Source organism: Aspergillus ochraceoroseus, assembly GCF_002846915.1.
Source record: "Aspergillus ochraceoroseus IBT 24754 chromosome Unknown P175scaffold_1, whole genome shotgun sequence".
Taxonomy (NCBI): Eukaryota; Fungi; Ascomycota; class Eurotiomycetes; order Eurotiales; family Aspergillaceae; genus Aspergillus; species Aspergillus ochraceoroseus.
The window spans coordinates 4,845,341-4,861,459 of record NW_024468476.1 but is presented as its reverse complement, the minus strand read 5'-3'; the positions used below and the strand labels follow the sequence as shown (position 1 = coordinate 4,861,459).

General features: G+C 48.1%; 9 protein-coding genes across 9 annotated transcripts; 7 read left to right on the top strand and 2 right to left on the bottom strand.

The window, feature by feature from the left end:
* Positions 1-3,084: 3,084 nt before the first annotated feature.
* Positions 3,085-4,088, top strand: P175DRAFT_0428077 (putative transcription factor RfeG; the record flags this gene model as incomplete). The annotated part of the gene is made up of 3 exons (XM_040893286.1): positions 3,085-3,225; positions 3,329-3,373; positions 3,447-4,088. The coding sequence occupies 3 exons, from the start codon at positions 3,085-3,087 to the stop codon at positions 4,086-4,088; spliced, it is 828 nt and encodes a 275-aa protein (XP_040756686.1).
* A 1,080-nt stretch (positions 4,089-5,168) lies between these two features.
* Positions 5,169-5,974, top strand: P175DRAFT_0554537 (uncharacterized protein). Its single transcript, XM_040900564.1, has 3 exons — positions 5,169-5,270; positions 5,338-5,449; positions 5,523-5,974. The coding sequence occupies exons 1-3, from the start codon at positions 5,187-5,189 to the stop codon at positions 5,651-5,653; spliced, it is 327 nt and encodes a 108-aa protein (XP_040756684.1). The 5' UTR covers positions 5,169-5,186; the 3' UTR covers positions 5,654-5,974.
* P175DRAFT_0498411 (uncharacterized protein) lies at positions 5,522-5,914 on the top strand. Its single transcript, XM_040896494.1, has one exon. The coding sequence runs from the start codon at positions 5,692-5,694 to the stop codon at positions 5,887-5,889; it is 198 nt and encodes a 65-aa protein (XP_040756685.1). The 5' UTR covers positions 5,522-5,691; the 3' UTR covers positions 5,890-5,914.
* A 737-nt stretch (positions 5,975-6,711) lies between the features above and the next one.
* Positions 6,712-7,026, bottom strand: P175DRAFT_0425566 (NADH:ubiquinone oxidoreductase subunit NDUFA3; the record flags this gene model as incomplete). The annotated part of the gene is made up of 2 exons (XM_040893123.1): positions 6,712-6,758; positions 6,843-7,026. 2 exons carry the CDS (start codon positions 7,024-7,026, stop codon positions 6,712-6,714), a joined length of 231 nt encoding a protein of 76 aa, XP_040756683.1.
* Positions 7,027-7,201: 175 nt separating this feature from the next.
* P175DRAFT_0498408 (dolichyl-diphosphooligosaccharide-protein glycotransferase) lies at positions 7,202-8,946 on the top strand. The gene is made up of 4 exons (XM_040896493.1): positions 7,202-7,410; positions 7,476-7,586; positions 7,658-8,358; positions 8,408-8,946. Exons 1-4 carry the CDS (start codon positions 7,269-7,271, stop codon positions 8,834-8,836), a joined length of 1,383 nt encoding a protein of 460 aa, XP_040756682.1. The 5' UTR covers positions 7,202-7,268; the 3' UTR covers positions 8,837-8,946.
* A 190-nt stretch (positions 8,947-9,136) lies between these two features.
* Positions 9,137-9,945, bottom strand: P175DRAFT_0498407 (PET191 family protein). Its single transcript, XM_040896492.1, has 3 exons — positions 9,805-9,945; positions 9,563-9,704; positions 9,137-9,482 (listed from the first exon to the last, which is right to left on the bottom strand). Exons 1-3 carry the CDS (start codon positions 9,827-9,829, stop codon positions 9,299-9,301), a joined length of 351 nt encoding a protein of 116 aa, XP_040756681.1. The 5' UTR covers positions 9,830-9,945; the 3' UTR covers positions 9,137-9,298.
* Positions 9,946-10,250: 305 nt separating this feature from the next.
* On the top strand, positions 10,251-11,736 carry P175DRAFT_0430119 (sterol esterase; the record flags this gene model as incomplete). The annotated part of the gene is made up of 2 exons (XM_040893408.1): positions 10,251-10,365; positions 10,427-11,736. The coding sequence occupies 2 exons, from the start codon at positions 10,251-10,253 to the stop codon at positions 11,734-11,736; spliced, it is 1,425 nt and encodes a 474-aa protein (XP_040756680.1).
* A 711-nt stretch (positions 11,737-12,447) lies between these two features.
* Positions 12,448-13,946, top strand: P175DRAFT_0514048 (putative RAS small monomeric GTPase (Rsr1)). The gene is made up of 7 exons (XM_040898783.1): positions 12,448-12,799; positions 12,879-12,937; positions 13,024-13,103; positions 13,167-13,189; positions 13,277-13,305; positions 13,359-13,368; positions 13,453-13,946. Exons 1-7 carry the CDS (start codon positions 12,789-12,791, stop codon positions 13,880-13,882), a joined length of 642 nt encoding a protein of 213 aa, XP_040756679.1. The 5' UTR covers positions 12,448-12,788; the 3' UTR covers positions 13,883-13,946.
* An 842-nt stretch (positions 13,947-14,788) lies between these two features.
* On the top strand, positions 14,789-16,111 carry P175DRAFT_0498400 (glycoside hydrolase family 75 protein). Its single transcript, XM_040896491.1, has 2 exons — positions 14,789-15,257; positions 15,348-16,111. The coding sequence occupies exons 1-2, from the start codon at positions 14,809-14,811 to the stop codon at positions 15,835-15,837; spliced, it is 939 nt and encodes a 312-aa protein (XP_040756678.1). The 5' UTR covers positions 14,789-14,808; the 3' UTR covers positions 15,838-16,111.
* The last annotated feature ends 8 nt before the right edge of the window (positions 16,112-16,119 follow it).

The window sequence follows — 16,119 nt, the reverse complement described above, 5'->3', positions numbered from 1 at the left end:
CGGTCCTCTGAAGGTCGAGTTGAAATTCTTCAGCCCATGGATTATTGTCGTCATTAGGTCCAGACAGGCATTCCCAGAACGGTTAGCTCCAATCCCAGGCCACATCTATGAAATAATTCAAGTCCGACCCTACTATACCATCTGTATCTCTTCGCTCTTATTTTATTTTCCTTGTGGTACAAGTTCTTTCCTTTTCATGACAGTGTGACTTTAGGAGGGAGGCATATATCAGGCTTAGAGTCCTTTTCTAACGCATGTTGCCGAGATCTCCTTACCTCGTACCTTATCAGAACTACTTTTACACTACGCTCCCAATATATGGACATAATCAATCAAACTTACTGTAAACTTATTGTCTGGTTCATGTTTGGTACTCGGAATTCGGGGACATAGAACGGAGTTGTGTGACGAGATCAGGTAGGTATATCTATAACTATATGGAGTACAGATGAGAACTGCAACTACCGACAGATTTGTTTGGGTTCATGACTGACGCATGTTGTTAACTCCCGATCAGAATATAGATTTAGATTTCTCAAGGTGGATGAAAATGAGGAAACTTCCTCCTATTGAAAAGTTTAGGTAGCAAAAGTTACTTCTAACGTCAGGGCTTCGCCGCTAGTCCCATGCAATGCCCTTCTGGAAAAGAACCATACAGTAGTGCTTCCAGGAGCAATCCACTTCAGCCCTGGGGAGAAGGATCGATTTGATTGAGAGGCTAGCATCTTGGCTATTGATACGGTAGGTTCTCAAAGTTTGATCTCAGGATCATCTCCTTACTTTGTGATATCATCAATCCAATACCAGAGAGAACTTTGGGACGAAATCCCCGCCACTCGCTTAAAGACAGTACAGTACATAGGACGATGAGCGGTGATTGATCTTCGAGACCAGAAATTCTCGGGCAGCTATGCTACTGCCCATAAATTATGCAGACTACTGAGTCCTTGGTGCAATGCAGTTCTTGGGAAATTAAAGTTCCTAGGCCAGAGCTGCACGACTTCGATAATCACTAAGCCTCGTTCCCGCGAAGACTAATTGGCGAGCAGCAGCAGTCGTAACTCGTAAGGCAAGGCAAGAAACTACAGAGAGGCGCATATGCTGCAGTGAGTCTGTGAGTGAAGCATGTGATCTGAGTGTATTGAGTTGCCGCTACCGCACCTTAGGCCGGGGTCAGGAGGAATCGATGCAGCCATTACGGAGACCAGGATGCATCATGAAGCCACCTGTATCGATGTCATTCGAGCACCCTCAGTCTCATGCAAGAACTTCTGTGGGCAAAGCATGCGAGCGTTTTAGGAAGCGGTAAACTCCTGGTCCTAACGGTGTTCTGGTCAGTCTGGGCCTGCTGACCGTGACTGGACGCTTCAATTTGATCAGGAGGCAAGAAAAAAGAAGAGAGAAAAGAAGATTTTGGCATACATCTGTAACTAATCCAGGTAACGCTGACAAGTGTGGTGAGATTCGATCCCAAAGGTTGGTGCATATTTTTGGGAGAGAGAATCTAGCTCCGACTATGGTTCCACCAAAGGAACCCAGATAAGCGGCCCGGGCGGGTTAAGAGTTGGTTCTCGGGATTGGATTTGTTGAAGATGACTGGTTGAGTGCCCAAGCCGCCACGCCACGCATTACTGCCCAACCTGCAATTTTTGGTTCTTGATGTGAAGTACTCCGTAACTGGGACAATTTATGGGGAGAAGTTGATTTTTACTTTCTTCTTTTTTTTTCCCTGTGGAAGTACAGACCGAGGACTCCGTCCAGAGTACAGATTCTCTGGATATATCTCCCCAGCGTAAAACCGTCTCAAACAGCAGACCAGGGGGAAGCAGCACAGATGACTGTTCTACTATTAGTATTAACCCAGCCTGTACACAGCGCTTACCTGGGATAGAAGAAAATTCTCACACCACCCAACCCTCCTTAATTAGGCGAGCGTCCGTCTTTATAGTGGAAATCCAGATCCCCAGCGTCCATGACAATTATGAAGATACTTGAGAATCCATAGACAACTGACTGGTGTAGAAAGTACCTCTGGGACCCTGCCCCATCATGCAATCTCAGTCCCCATTGTCGGTCAAGACGGATACCAGCAAAAATACTAAGCCTTATTTGTCAATCCATGCAGGTAACTAGTCTTTGACTCTTTCTCATCAATAATCGCCCTGGAAGTGGAACCTGCTTGAAGATTTTAGTTATACTACTGAAGTTGTCGTGGCACCAGACATCAACCGCAGCCCAATAAGACCGCCCAACAGCCCAATCAATGGCTTCCTTCGTCTCGTTTCTTCCTTGCTCATCGTTTCGCCCCCCCTCTTTTCACTTCTTCAGCGTCTTCCCTCTTCTCTCTCTCTCTCTCTCTTTTCATCTTTTCCTCTCACAAGCCTCTCTCATCCTCTTCTTTGCCTCCTTTCCTTCTCTTTCCCTCTCTCTCTCTCTCTCTCTCTCTCTCTCTCTCCCCCCTTTCCCCTTTTCTCCCCTCTCCCCCTCGTCATCCTGGCCCTTTTTTTGCCAGCTCGAAGGTAACATCCTAGGTGTACAGCAGCGTGGGAGACAAGAATAAATTCCTCAACCTGAAGTCTCTTGATCATCGCATCACACCCCCTAAACCCCCCTCTTTATCCTCATCTTTCGTCTTTCATCTTCCCCAATACTCTCCTCCGCCGTGGCCTCTCTTCTCCTCATTCTCGACTCTCTACGATCCGATTACTTGCTACTTATTCCAAGGACTGGGAACCCCCATTTTCTTGACAATCAACCACTGAAGGAGAAGAATCCATTCACCCGGATTTCTTTGTTATTATCATCGCCCAGGAAGAACCTATATTCCATCTGGAAGAACCCTCATCTCTCTCGCCTCTCTATTCCACTGGGATACTTGCCTCAAAACTCAGGATTGCTTTATTGCCAGCATTGGAGTTTTCAGCCTGTTAGAACCGTATCTGTCGTGTTTATTCAAAGCCACCCAAGAGACTCTCAACTCGTCTTCCTCTTCTGGACCTTCTTCTGGACTCCCCTTTGGCCACTTGGACCCTTTTGATTTTAATAATCTAATACTGGAAAAAAAAAACCTCTGCCCTGGACACAATGACTGGCCGTCATGGAGCCCCTTTTGAACGGCAAAACGAATACTTTATCGCTGGTGATGGTATTAGCCGCGAGGTAATCCAGGCCGATATTTGCCGTTACCTCGGAAATGATGCGCTTGTAAGACCTGGAAACCATAATGTCCGTCTCCCTAAATCTCTTCAAAATGAAACCGTCCACTTTCGTCACTGGAAAGAGAATTAACCAGATCCGCTCTCTCATTCCGTCACTAACTTGCCAACAGGGTCGTCAAGGTTATTTCATTCGGGCTTACCGAAACCTCACATCGGTATAGTTTTTTTTTTCTTTTCTTTTCTTTTCGAACCGGGGTTGAAAGAGAATGCCGGCTGACCGTCTTGCAGGAAATGATTGCTGATCTGAAAGCCGATTCGGCTCGCTGGGAGGCAGATGTGAGGAGTCGGGCTGACCAAGGTTATCCACGAGGTAGTTACATTCAGGATTATAGTTACTCGCAACCTAACCGGGTTCCAGCAAACTATTCTTCTGCTCATCCGGAGATGCCCCAAGGACAAGGCCCTTCTCCTCCAACAACCTACGCTGCGCCACCGCAGCAATATGCGGAACAGTATCCTCCATCTGGATACCCTGCAACGTCAACCCCCCCGTACACAAACGCTCCCTCATATCCTCCAAACCACTCGGGAGCATTTGGAGCTGGCCAAAACCCATACCCTCCCCCGCATGTTCCCTACTCTGCTCCAGGCCAACCGGCCGTGACGGCGGATATGCACCCCTCGTATACTTATGCCAGCTCTGGCTATGGCTACGAGAACGGGAGAAATAATGCCCCTAGATATCCTGGCCCGGGTTATGAAGCCGAGTCTGACTACTCTCCCGTTACCACTGGAATGGCCTATCCTACTACCACTGCCCCGGACCCTCGGATAGCAATGGAACCCAGATATACCCCGGAGTCAACATACCCCGACCGCAATAGGCCACAGCCAGCAAGAGAAAGAGAGGCTCAGCGCCGAACTCGGTAATGAATAATGATCCATTTGCTCCATACGAGCCCCGGGCGTCTGGGAAGAACCCCCCTTCCCTGGAAAAGAACGCCCTGGGGATAATGATATTTGACACCTTGAGATTCTTTCACCCGTTTGCTCGGAGCCATCTACGGATCGATTATTTCTTTTTTTATACCTACGGGAACATTCAACCGGAAAAAAAAAAGTACTGAAGTTTTGTTTGGAGACCAATTGCAGCCTCGGGGAAGCGAGCCTTAGATACCGGACATTGTTCTATTTACCTGGATGCCATACGAGTTGTCGTTGACTATTCTTGACTTTTTGCGGAACGTCTCAACGTCTCCACAGGCGTTGACTGGTGCTTTGCTGATGCCGCCCTTGCTACTATTTTCCTTGAAGGACCATTTTGTCATTCATAATGTAAAGATTGACCGACTTTATGTGATGGGTTACGAAAAGGTGGCTTTTTTGCTTCATCTATTGTAATGTCGACTTGGCCTTTGATATCTCCCTGGTGCTCTTTATCTTATCTTTTTTCTTCTTCTTCTTCTTCTTCTTCTTCTTCTTCTTCTTCTTCTCGTGTCAGTCAGTTGTTTCTCCTGTCCTGGTTCCTTGGTGTACTGGCTGTGATCCTTTATCTACTTTGGTGCCTCTTAATCGTGGAGAGGTGTTTTCGTTTTCGTTTTGGACCATTTGATTACGACATGTTAAGTCTTATGGGAGCCTCCAGCTGATTTCGGAATATATCCACCAGCTTGGGGCGTTGATGATACACAGTGATGCTGTTCATGAGCTACATGTAGATATGAGCATATATGGCGTTGGTCTTTTCCCTGGCTGTTTTGTGACTTTGGTACTGGGTTCCAGAGTCGTTCAATAATCTAAGATTGTTTCAATATCTCTAGAGTGATCTAGTAAGCGTGTAGAACTCTTTCCTTCGGTATTTCCGGATACCTCGCACCCGCTGTTAAGTAGTGCGGACTTGGAATAGGATGCTGGTATACGTTTACAGCATCTTCAGTTTTGTTGCTATGGCCTGATTAGAGAGAAGATTTGACTATTTCTCTGTTCTCCAGGGTTTTCTTTTTGATTCTTTGCCTTTGGTACTGGACGATGGATCAAGAGACCTTCCCTCAGTTTAGTGCCGGGGATGTTAGAATCGCTATTCTGCCAGACATTTACCAACTTCACTCGTGGGTGATCAAAGGCTGCTCTGGAGTCCTGGGGAAGCTTCTTGAAAGAAACCAAACCTTTGGCCTTCCAGCCTGAAGACATCCCGTCCCACCTTTGGATCGTTTCTCTCTCAATCTCGTTGGCTCAGCTGCGCATAAGTATGGCGTTTTTGAAGCTCAGGCAAGACCCCGGGATGAAGAACAGTCAGTCCTTCAGCTCAAGTCTAACCCAGGAGTAGAAGAGCTGGCTTCCTCTGCTCGTTTCCTGTGTGGCCAGAGAAAACTCGCTGTCTCTGGTGCAACCTTTTGAAGATTTTCTACGCTCTCAGACCTACGCTGGAGAACGGTGGAATGGATCGAATATTGCAAAACAGCATGAACCTTGCTGATCTCGGAGAGGAGATCTGAGCCGCTGATATAGTTCACCCCATTAACTATTGGTGCTAATGCTCCTCGAATTCACTCCGCAGATCTATCCTCTCATCGCAGAGAACCCTATCGCCTGGGCAACGCTGGCTACTCGCATTCGTTCAGCGCCTATATTCCAAGAAGCAGCAGTCCATGTCATCGGCAAATGGAGTTTGTTGGAGGAAACGGAACGTGCGTCTCTGCCCCAGAAAGCGCGTGAACTATGGATGCCATAGGAAGCAGAAGATGCTTGCTCGCTACGACAAAGAAAGCTGTCGAGATGCAGCTCATCAACTATATTCCCCGAACCGCAGGCCATGCTTCACACCCCAGTGCCCCCCGGAGAAGCGCACAATAGCTACATGTGGATGGCGCTAGCTATGTACCGGCAATGGCTCTGTCGCTGTATTATTGAAACCCCCCCCCCCCCCCCCCGGTCTGGAGTTCGATGTGTTGGGGTTGGCTGTTCCGATGGGGGACGTTGATCGTGTACCGCCGGACGACGAGAGGTTGTCTTTTCTGTAGCTTGATGTGTTACTCCGTACTTTGGTAATCGTGCCTCGATTGTGCGGTATCCGAGGTCGCAGATGGATTCTTTATTCCTGGCGAATGGATTTGAAACGGATACGGCATTTACTAAAGGGACGATAATCTGATTCTCGATCTATAACCTTTTTTTTTGTTTCCTGTACAATACATTGCAACGCTCACCACCAGCCCGACCTCTTGGTCACATGGAGGTATAGAAACGCCCATAAAAAGGGAAGGAGGCAGACATTCCATAGCCCCAGGAGTAGAAAAAGAAGAAGCGGGGAAATAAAAAACCCCTACAAAAACGAGACGACAGACCTGCCATGCTTTCGACTGAACCATGCAGTGTTCGATTGTTGATAGCCATGATGATATATGATGTATGACAAGTAGACCCGGTCCCGGTCCAATATGGTGTTGGGATGCGTCAGAAAAAGCGGTGCAGATTTCCAGCTAAACGACAACAGATGATATGGTAGCAAAAAAAAAAAAAAAAATACAACTCCATTCTTTATCGATGGAGGGATTTACTCGTCATCGTAGCCCTGGGGGGTCACTCGGGTTCCTTGCGGGACTGGAATTCCAACGGCGTCAGTTTGAGTTGGCCTTGACAAAGACAGGAAACCAAAAAGTAAACGGGGGAGGTAGGTATCCTTACTGGGATATGTCAATGGGATGGGCTCGGGGTCGACATCACCGAACGCACGTCGGATTGGGGGCAGACCGACGAGCATGAGAGGACCGGTACCGCCGATAACGAGGGAGTAAAAGATAGCCGGTTTCTCGTAGGAGGCCCAGCGAAGGTAGCGGAGAGGAGTCGACCAGAATTGAGGGGTAGCCATGGCTGCAATGAAGGTGCGGAGGTTGTCGGACGTTGAACGAAAGGTTTTTTGCGGACGTCTGGAGATAAAGTGACGACGGCCGAAGTTGAGGTTGCAGGCCATGGCCCGATTGGGAACAAGTCTTGGCGCTCGCTCGGTCCAAACACGTCGCCCGTTCCGTTTGGAGGTACAGGAAGTTCTCTCGACCAACTCCAGGTTTTCCCGCCTTGTTCATCTTTCCCGCTGTGCGGACTTTCTTGAAGATGCGCTGGTGTTCCTCTCTCGTCCTCTTTGGTTTCTTGGCCGCTGTCAATGCTTTGAGTAGTTCGGGCAATCGTCTGCTCGTTATCCTGGAGGATGCTACCGAAAAAGATCTATATTCTACCTTTTGGGGCGATCTAGAAGGTATACATACTATGTCCGCATGATCCCGCTAGGATTGTGAGTGCTGATCTATTGTCTCGGGATAGCTCGAGGTTACGATCTTGAGTTCGAATCACCAAAGAACGAGAAGCTGTCCTTGTTCGAGCTTGGAGAGAGAGCTTACGACCATCTGCTCATCTTTCCCCCTAAATCGAAAGGTCAGCCATAGTCCTGTGCAGTGTGAGACTAGCTTCTGTGTTCGGACCGCCAATTGACCACTTGCATATAGGCTTTGGACCTTCTCTCAGTCCCAAGACCATCGTTGACTTTGTGAACCACGACGGCAATATCCTCCTAGCCCTCTCGGGCCAGTCCACAACGCCTAGCGCAATTGGCTCCCTTCTCCTGGAATTTGATATCCGTCTGTCCTCCGACCGTTCCTCCGTCGCAGTGGACCATTTCCACTACGACACCGAGTCTGCGCCGGAGAAACACGACGTCCTCGTTCTTGAGCGCCCCGGCAAGCTGAGACCCGACACCAAGGCTTTCTTCGGCGGCGAGGGTGTCCTGGCTTTCCCCCACACTGCTCCTCACACTCTGGGAGACAGTTCTCTCTTGGCGCCCATCCTCCGGGCCCCCGCAACCGCATATAGCTATAACCCTAAGGATGGCTCGGTTTCGGTGGAAGACGTTACTGCCGCTGGCTCTCAGCTGGCTCTCGTTTCAGCCATGCAAGCCCGAAACTCCGCCCGATTCACTCTGCTAGGCTCCGTGGAAAGTCTCCAGGACACGTGGTTCTCCGCAACTGTCAAGACCCCCGGTAGCAAAGAGATGAAGACTGTCAACCGGGAATTCGCCAAGCAGTTGACTGCGTGGACATTTAAGGAGACTGGTGTGCTCAAGGTCGGAAAGATTGAGCACCACCTCGCCAAGGATGATCTTACCGCGGAGGACTTGAACCCGACAATCTACCGGATTAAGAATGAGACAGTATGTCATGAGCTTCCCCTCTTAGGGCTATTGACTGATTGGCATCTAGGTCTTCAGCATTGAAGTCTCTGAATACAGCTATGATGGATTCGTGCCCTTCGAGGTTCCCTCCGACGACGAACTTCAACTTGAATTCACCATGCTCTCCCCCTTCCACCGTCTCAACCTGAAGCCCTCCGGAACGACAGGAAACAGCACTATCTTCCGCACCCAGTTTACTGTCCCTGACCAGCACGGAATTTTCTCCTTCCGCGTAAACTACAAGCGGCCCTTCCTGACCAATCTCGAAGAGAAGCACGAGGTGACCGTTCGCCACTTTGCTCACAACGAGTACCCTCGGAGCTGGGAGATTACCGGAGGATGGGTGTGGATTGCTGGCCTCTGGTCTGTCATTGCCGGATTTCTGGCATTTGTGATTGTCTGGCTCTATTCGGAGTCGGCCCCTACTACTGCCTCGAAGGCCAAGAAGATGCAGTAAGTAATGTATTAATTAAAATGATTGTTGTATGAAAAAAAAAAAAAATCCTGCACATCCCACCGTGGTGCAATGTTAGTGAAAATATAGAGACTCTTTTCTTTGTTGTTGAGTAGGGAGAACGGTGTATAACTAATTGTGTAGTAAATATGTACAAATCCCCGGGTGACTAGGAATACATATCAGCGTCAGAAACCCCGAATATAAAAGAACTCCGGCCCATGCCATGAGAAAGAAAAGGAAAAGCAGATGCAAAACTCCTATCACGGGACGATATCGAGATCAACAATGAATGCCCCAAGGAAAAAAAAAAAAAAAAAAAAAAAAAAAGAACAGGAAAAAGAAAATGAAATTTGTGTTACAATGATCCCATGGGGGTCCTCATTCTTAAACATTCCCTGGCCCCTCACTTCCCCAGACATACATACATAGATATATGTGTGTATATCTATCTATCTTACTCTCTTACAGACCTCGAGTCTTCTCCGGGTCCATCTGGACTTCATCTCCACTGAGTTCCTTGACTGTCTCGAACGCCGGTTTACCAGCGTACAGTTGCTGCGACGTGCCGGACTTGCCGTCGACCTCCTTGGACATTGAAAGGGGAGCGTTTCCACGGAATCGTTTGCGCATATCGATTAGTCCACGCCTGAGAGTTTATTATCAGGATCATTAGAGAGTCATTTCCGATTGGGTTGAGAGAGAGAGAGAGAGAGAGAGAGAACTAACTTGCACTCGCTGAATCCTTTCCGTAATTGTTGGCAGCGCATGGGGAGTTCATCGACTAGGGGTTCGGTGAGACATTCTCGGGGAGTATGTCGTTGGACCATGATGCAGTCTGATTGTTGTAGACATTGGGCCAGCGCATCTCCTATATATATTTTTGGATGTTAGTATCCTATGTAAGAATCATTGGGTGCGAGGGAAGGCTTTGGAGGAAGCAATCAGGAATAGATTCTAACGCAACTTACGTATAGCATTGCAGGAACTCGGCATCTTGGATGCAATGTATGTAGCCAATGGCCTTGAACAGGATACGCCCAGGGCTTTGAGTCAACAACCAACCTAGTTAGTTAGTTCAGGTTACTCCCGACTTATACAAAACTCGCCAGGGCAAGTCAAGAGAGAGAGAGAGAGAGAGAGAGAGCTCCGCGGCAAAATTTCGGCCCGCGCACCCAGCCTGGAAAGGGAACGAACCCCGGATTAGGTAAGCCGGCATCACATGAAAATGGAAGGCGGGCTCCTCAGGCCATGACGTCGCGATTGTCCCCGAATTGTTTTTCGTCGCTGCTGCTGTTGTCGCTGCAGTCTGGAGGGTGAATTTACTTCCGTCCGTTGAGCTGCCTCACGATGAGCCTTTGTTTCTGTTGCCATTCTGCATGATAAAAGCGGCTTCTTGCGTATTGGGTTCGTTGTCATGGCTCGTGTACCGGTTATCGGGCGTCTCTTCTGGTTCGAGTATATTGCTCTATTTGGGTCTTTAATTCTGGTGTTGTTGGAATGGATTATCCACATTATTACGTTTGGTCTTCGTATGGGCTCATGATGCAAAATCCTTTCTCTACGTTTGACACTAGGCTGACTGCGAGATAGCTGAGCCGATTATTAGGTTCTGCTACGACCGGTCCAAGACCGTTTTCAACCTGTTCATAACCCCTGAGAAAACCGATAGGCAGGGAAAAGAAGAGCGGTTCGCCGCTGCGGTCGCTCAGGCATCTGACTTCACAGAGATCTGCTCCGTTTTTGGTTACGAGGCAGAAGAGCATATTGTCCAAACTCGGGATGGGTACCTGCTTGGTTTGCACCGGCTGCCCTGTCGTAAAGGCGAGGAGGGCAGGGCTGTCAACCAGGGGGAGGGAAGTCTCCAAAAGAAGGTCGTCTACCTCCACCACGGCCTGATGATGTGCAGCGAGGTTTGGATCTGTTTGACCGAGGAGGAGCGCTGTCTTCCCTTCCAGTTGGTGGAGCGAGGCTACGACGTATGGCTGGGGAACAATCGTGGCAACAAATATTCCAAAAAGTCCACCAGAAAGTCGCCGTTGTCCAATGAATTCTGGGATTTCTCAATCGATCAGTTCGCCTTCCATGATATCCCAGACAGCATCAAGTATATTCTTGAGTTGACAGGGCAGCCTTCCCTGTCATATGTGGGCTTTTCGCAAGGGACGGCCCAAGCGTTTGCGACGCTTTCGATCCACCCGCAGCTGAATGGGAGAATCGATGTTTTCGTGGCCCTTGCACCTGCAATGGCGCCTGCGCGCATCTCGAACCGGGTTGTCAATTCCCTTATGAAGGCGTCTCCGAACTTCCTGTTCCTCCTTTTTGGCCGGCGCAGCATCCTCAGCTCGACCACGATGTGGCAGACTATCCTCTACCCTCCGATCTTCATGCGGATCATCGACACCTCGCTTCGGCTCCTTTTTAACTGGCGATGCAGGAACATCAGTCGCCCCCAGAAACTAGCGGGATATCTGCATCTGTTTTCCTTCACCAGCACCAAGTCGGTGGTCCATTGGTTCCAGATCATCCGCAACAAGAATTTCCAGTTTTACGATGACGAAATTTACGCTCCGTTTAGTGTTGTCGCGAGCGAGCGATTTTACAAGCCCGTCAAGTATCCCACGAAGAACATCAAGACGCCGATTGTGTTACTGTATGGGGGCAGTGACAGCCTGGTCGACATTAATGTGATGCTGAAGGAGCTGCCGCGTGGAACGATTGCTAAACAGATTCCCAAATATGAGCATCTAGATTTTTTATGGGCCAGCGATGTGCCGGAATTGGTGTTTGGCCATGTGTTCGATTCTCTGGAGCGATATAGCCTCCGCCGGCATGCGCAGAATGGGAAGAAGGGGGGGGAGCTGCTAGTGATCAATGGTACGGATGGACGTGTTGCGGCCTAACTAATGCTAATTCTGCAACTGCACAGCTCCGACATATGACTGGCGTGTTCCTGCGTGATGACAGTGGGGCAGGAGGGATGGATGCTTTCTGTTGTACAACATAAAAAAGATATGATCGGGGTTGAGTCCGTACATCTGTCATATTCAAGCAAGGAAAATTCACGATCATGTACTTTGTACTCTGTAGGTATCGTGGAATGTGATAGATACACATGAAAGCAACTCGGCACGAACCGAGTGAAACAGTCCCTTGACCAGGCAGGGGGCCTGAGACTCTTTTCTAGGGTCCTAAAACGAACTTCATGCCTGCGATGGTATATGCTGCGAGTCGTCCGGAAGGATGTCTGTCTCCGGTCGGAGGTTCTGTGCGTTTCAGCATGAAGTGAAGATGCTTTCTTCTGAAAGTTGGGCTGCATGAACGCGGTCAACATCTTCACCGCCATCAACTTCTATCTTACTTCCTGAGGTACTCTCTACAAATTGTCATTCTTGATGAAGCGAAAGGGGTGAAGAATATCTAAGAAAGAAAATAAAAGAAAGAAAGAAGAAATCTATCTACAAATCATCCCCAATTACACGCGTATTTCCTGGACAGAGTTCTTCTCCGCATCAACAACTCGCAAACCTAACTGGAGTCGGTCTGGCCTTTCTTTAGCTTCTTTTCTCTCTTTCTCCCTCTTTTCCTCCACTTCTTTCTCCTCAATCCATCCATCCATCCATCCATCCATCCATCCATCCATCTTCCTCTCTTCCTCCTTTTCTTTCCCGACTTCCCGCCAATTGACCCATAATTCGTGGAGATTGAAACCCAATGGAACGGATCGCGTGTCGTTAGATATCCTGGTTCTTTCTCAGCTCATCGTCCCCGCCATCCCTGCGCATTGCTTCCGATCATCATCAATCCACATCTTCCGTCTTTCTCCAACCCTAATCCTTCTGCCGTTTTCGATCCTCCTTGCCCTCGCAATTCTTGCCCAACCCTCGCAGACACCCCTGATCCTAAGTTGTACGCGTTGCCATTGAACCATCCAAGTCCATAATTGTCCATCTCAATGCGGCCTCAGTGAGTCTACTATCCTCCCCCCAGGTTGCATGCTGGGAATAGCGGTCACTAATAATGCCTCCTTCGGTGTGACCGGTAGACGGGAATATCACATTGTCGTGTTGGGTGCTGGAGGAGTGGGAAAAAGTTGTCTTACTGGTATGATTCTCGGTCGCGTCGGCTTCGTGCTTGCCTCGGAAGGCCGTCTCTGCTCTCTAGACCAATCAGTCGCTTACTTGTGGCAGCGCAATTTGTGCAAAACGTTTGGATTGAAAGCTATGATCCGACGATTGAAGACTCTTATCGCAAGCATATCGAGGTAGATGTATGTTTATCCTGCTCTCAACTTCATTCTCGGGTTCATTCTCAAGTCGCTGACATTTTCTAGGGCCGACAATGTATTCTGGAAATGTATGTCACAAGGAACACGGATGGTGGTTCGGAATTGCGCTTTACGTGTAAACAAACACGGCTGGCTGACCCTTGACCTGTCAACAGACTTGATACAGCGGGGACAGAACAATTTAGTGAGTTATCTTGCTCTTGATGCTGGGTTTTCTCTCCACTAACGTTTTCCCAGCGGCCATGAGGTAATGAATGCTATATCCATGGGGTCATCGGGACTCACATCTCTCAGTTGCCAGATCTCGATCGCTAACATGTGAATCCTGCAGAGAACTATATATGAAGCAAGGCCAGGGCTTTTTGCTTGTATTCTCTATCACTAGCATGTCGTCTCTGAACGAGCTGTCCGAATTACGAGAACAAATTATTCGCATTAAAGACGACGAGAAAGTTCCCATCGTCATTGTGGGCAATAAATCGGATTTGGAGGAAGACCGCGCAGTCCCACGTGCTCGTGCATTTGCTCTTTCTCAGAGCTGGGGCAACGCTCCCTACTATGAAACATCGGCGCGTCGACGAGCCAATGTTAATGAGGTCTTCATTGACCTGTGTCGACAGATTATACGGAAGGACCTCCAGGGAAGTTCGACCAGCGATTATGATGCTGCCGCACGTAAACGCGAGGGTCAAACCCGACAAGACCGAAAGCGAGAGAGAAAACGACAAGTGCGGCGAAAGGGTCCTTGTGTCATTCTCTAAACGCATTCCCAAGGCACCAGAGAATATCCTTTATCCTGCTCAACTACCCATCGTTACCTCATCTCCTTTTTTTTTTTTTTTTTTTTTTTGGACAGTTTTGTCTACTTTCCACCTTACGCATGCATGACCTCTCGCCTGCACATACCAACATCTTCAAACTCAATATAATTCGACACAACCCCCCTTATTATGTTTCATTATACGCTGTTTACGTGTTTCAATGATAGAATATGTTTGCTATAGCCCGTGTTTTTTTTTTTTTTTTTTTTTTTTTGATTCTGTTCTCGATACGCCCGGTACCCCGTTTTATGTCCAAGGAATGGAAAAGTTTTATCTTCTTTCCTCTTTGATCTATTCTAGTTTTTACATTGATGATTTTGTTTTCAGTCAATTTCGGACACATCCAGGAACCAGAGGAAAGAGAAAAATTCACGCTGCAAGGGTACTTACTGGGCTCATCCTTACTTTCTACTTCTCTCTTTCCATTTCCCTGTATTCAGTGGCTGGCTCACTTGAGCGATCTACAGTGCGGCCTGGACTTTATTTAGACTTGCAGTGCGTTTTTGACGGCCTGAATATCCCCAGCCGAAACGAGGCAATGTTACTTACTACTTGGATCTGGTATGGAAACAGTATTGTGTGGGTTGTGAACTCTGACCTTGGGCAGAACCATGGTCTCAAGATATACGAAGACGAAGACACCGATCAATACATAGACATGCGGTAATCAAAGTCGCTTTCCAGAAAAGCCTTTTCCTGGTTTTCTCATTCTTACCCAACTCCATCCTTCTAGAACTATCTACAATTTCCATCTCAACAATCACCAACGGCATCATTTTACTACGATCTTTCGTTTCTACTTCACTGCAATACTGCTATTTCCTACCAAGAATATTTATATCCGAACTCTCTCATACATCTACAAAATGCGCTTCTCCACCTTTTATATCTTGATCACAGCCCTCCTTTTTTCTCTAACCGAAGCCAAGGGCAAAGCCATCAAAACGGTGGATGCCTCTTCCTTCGCAGCATCTACCACAGTCCCCGTGCAAGCCCTACAGTCTGCCGCTGCAAAGGCCAACACTATCCCCAGTCTCGCCGTATATCCTGTCAGTGTTGGCGAAAACCCTGTACAATCGACCATCTACAGCGACTGGACCCGATTCCAAACGGGCTCTGCAATCTTCTGGGTTGCAGATATGGACGTGGACTGTGACGGCCTCGAATACGGCTGCGAAGGGAATCCTGACGGCCAGCCACTAACGAACTGGGGCGCGCTGGATGCATACCAAGTTCCCTTTATTGTGATTCCGGACAAATTTCTCGTTGCGAATCCGGATCTTTTACCCGGGAATAATGTTGCGGCTATTATTTGGTCCGTTAATCTTCTTCTTCTTCTTCTTCTTCTTCTTTTTTCTTTGAACGGAAATATTAGATCGGAAGTGACTGACACAAGTGAAATTAGCAATAACAAAATATTTTACGCCATCCTCGGCGACTCCAACCACAACGACCCCCAAGTCACGGGCGAAGCGTCCTGGCTTCTCGCACGCACCTGCTTCCCTGATGAAAAGCTCAACGGGAACAAAGGCCACACGACCTCCGATGTAACTTATATCGTGTTTACGGGGCAAAACGCCGTTCTTCCCGATACAGCGTTGAATGCAAACTACATTACCGATTTTGGGAAGTTGCGGGAGATGGGCGATACGCTTGTTTCGGGTCTGGTTTCTGAGTTGGAGATTTCTTCAACTATTCCAGGATCTGGACCTGAACCTAATCCTAGCCCTAGTCCTAGCCCTAGTCCTGGTCCTGGATCTGGCGATGATGATCATGATGAGGATGGAGATGGCGATGGAGAACGACCTGTTACTGCTGGTGCCTCAGGACGATCTATGGACTTGCTTACTGTTGTATTGGGCTGTGTGGTTGCTATAATCTGTCAGATCATTTAGATGTTTTTGTTTCTTTCTATTTCTCTATTTCTCATTTGGGACATCTCATCTCATGCCTGTATTGGTTTCTTTGGAAAGATAATCCGGAGTTATGACTCTCCCGTTTTGCTTGGACTGTGATTGTACATTGGTTATACATTCCCTGTTGCTTTTTTTTTTCTTTCTTTCTTTCTTTCTTCTCTCTCAATCCTGTAATGCCACTGGTGTTGTTGTTTATCAATGAATCATTTGGCTCTGAAGCTGTACCGGCCGCTGACCGGACATCCAACCTCACTTAGTTCT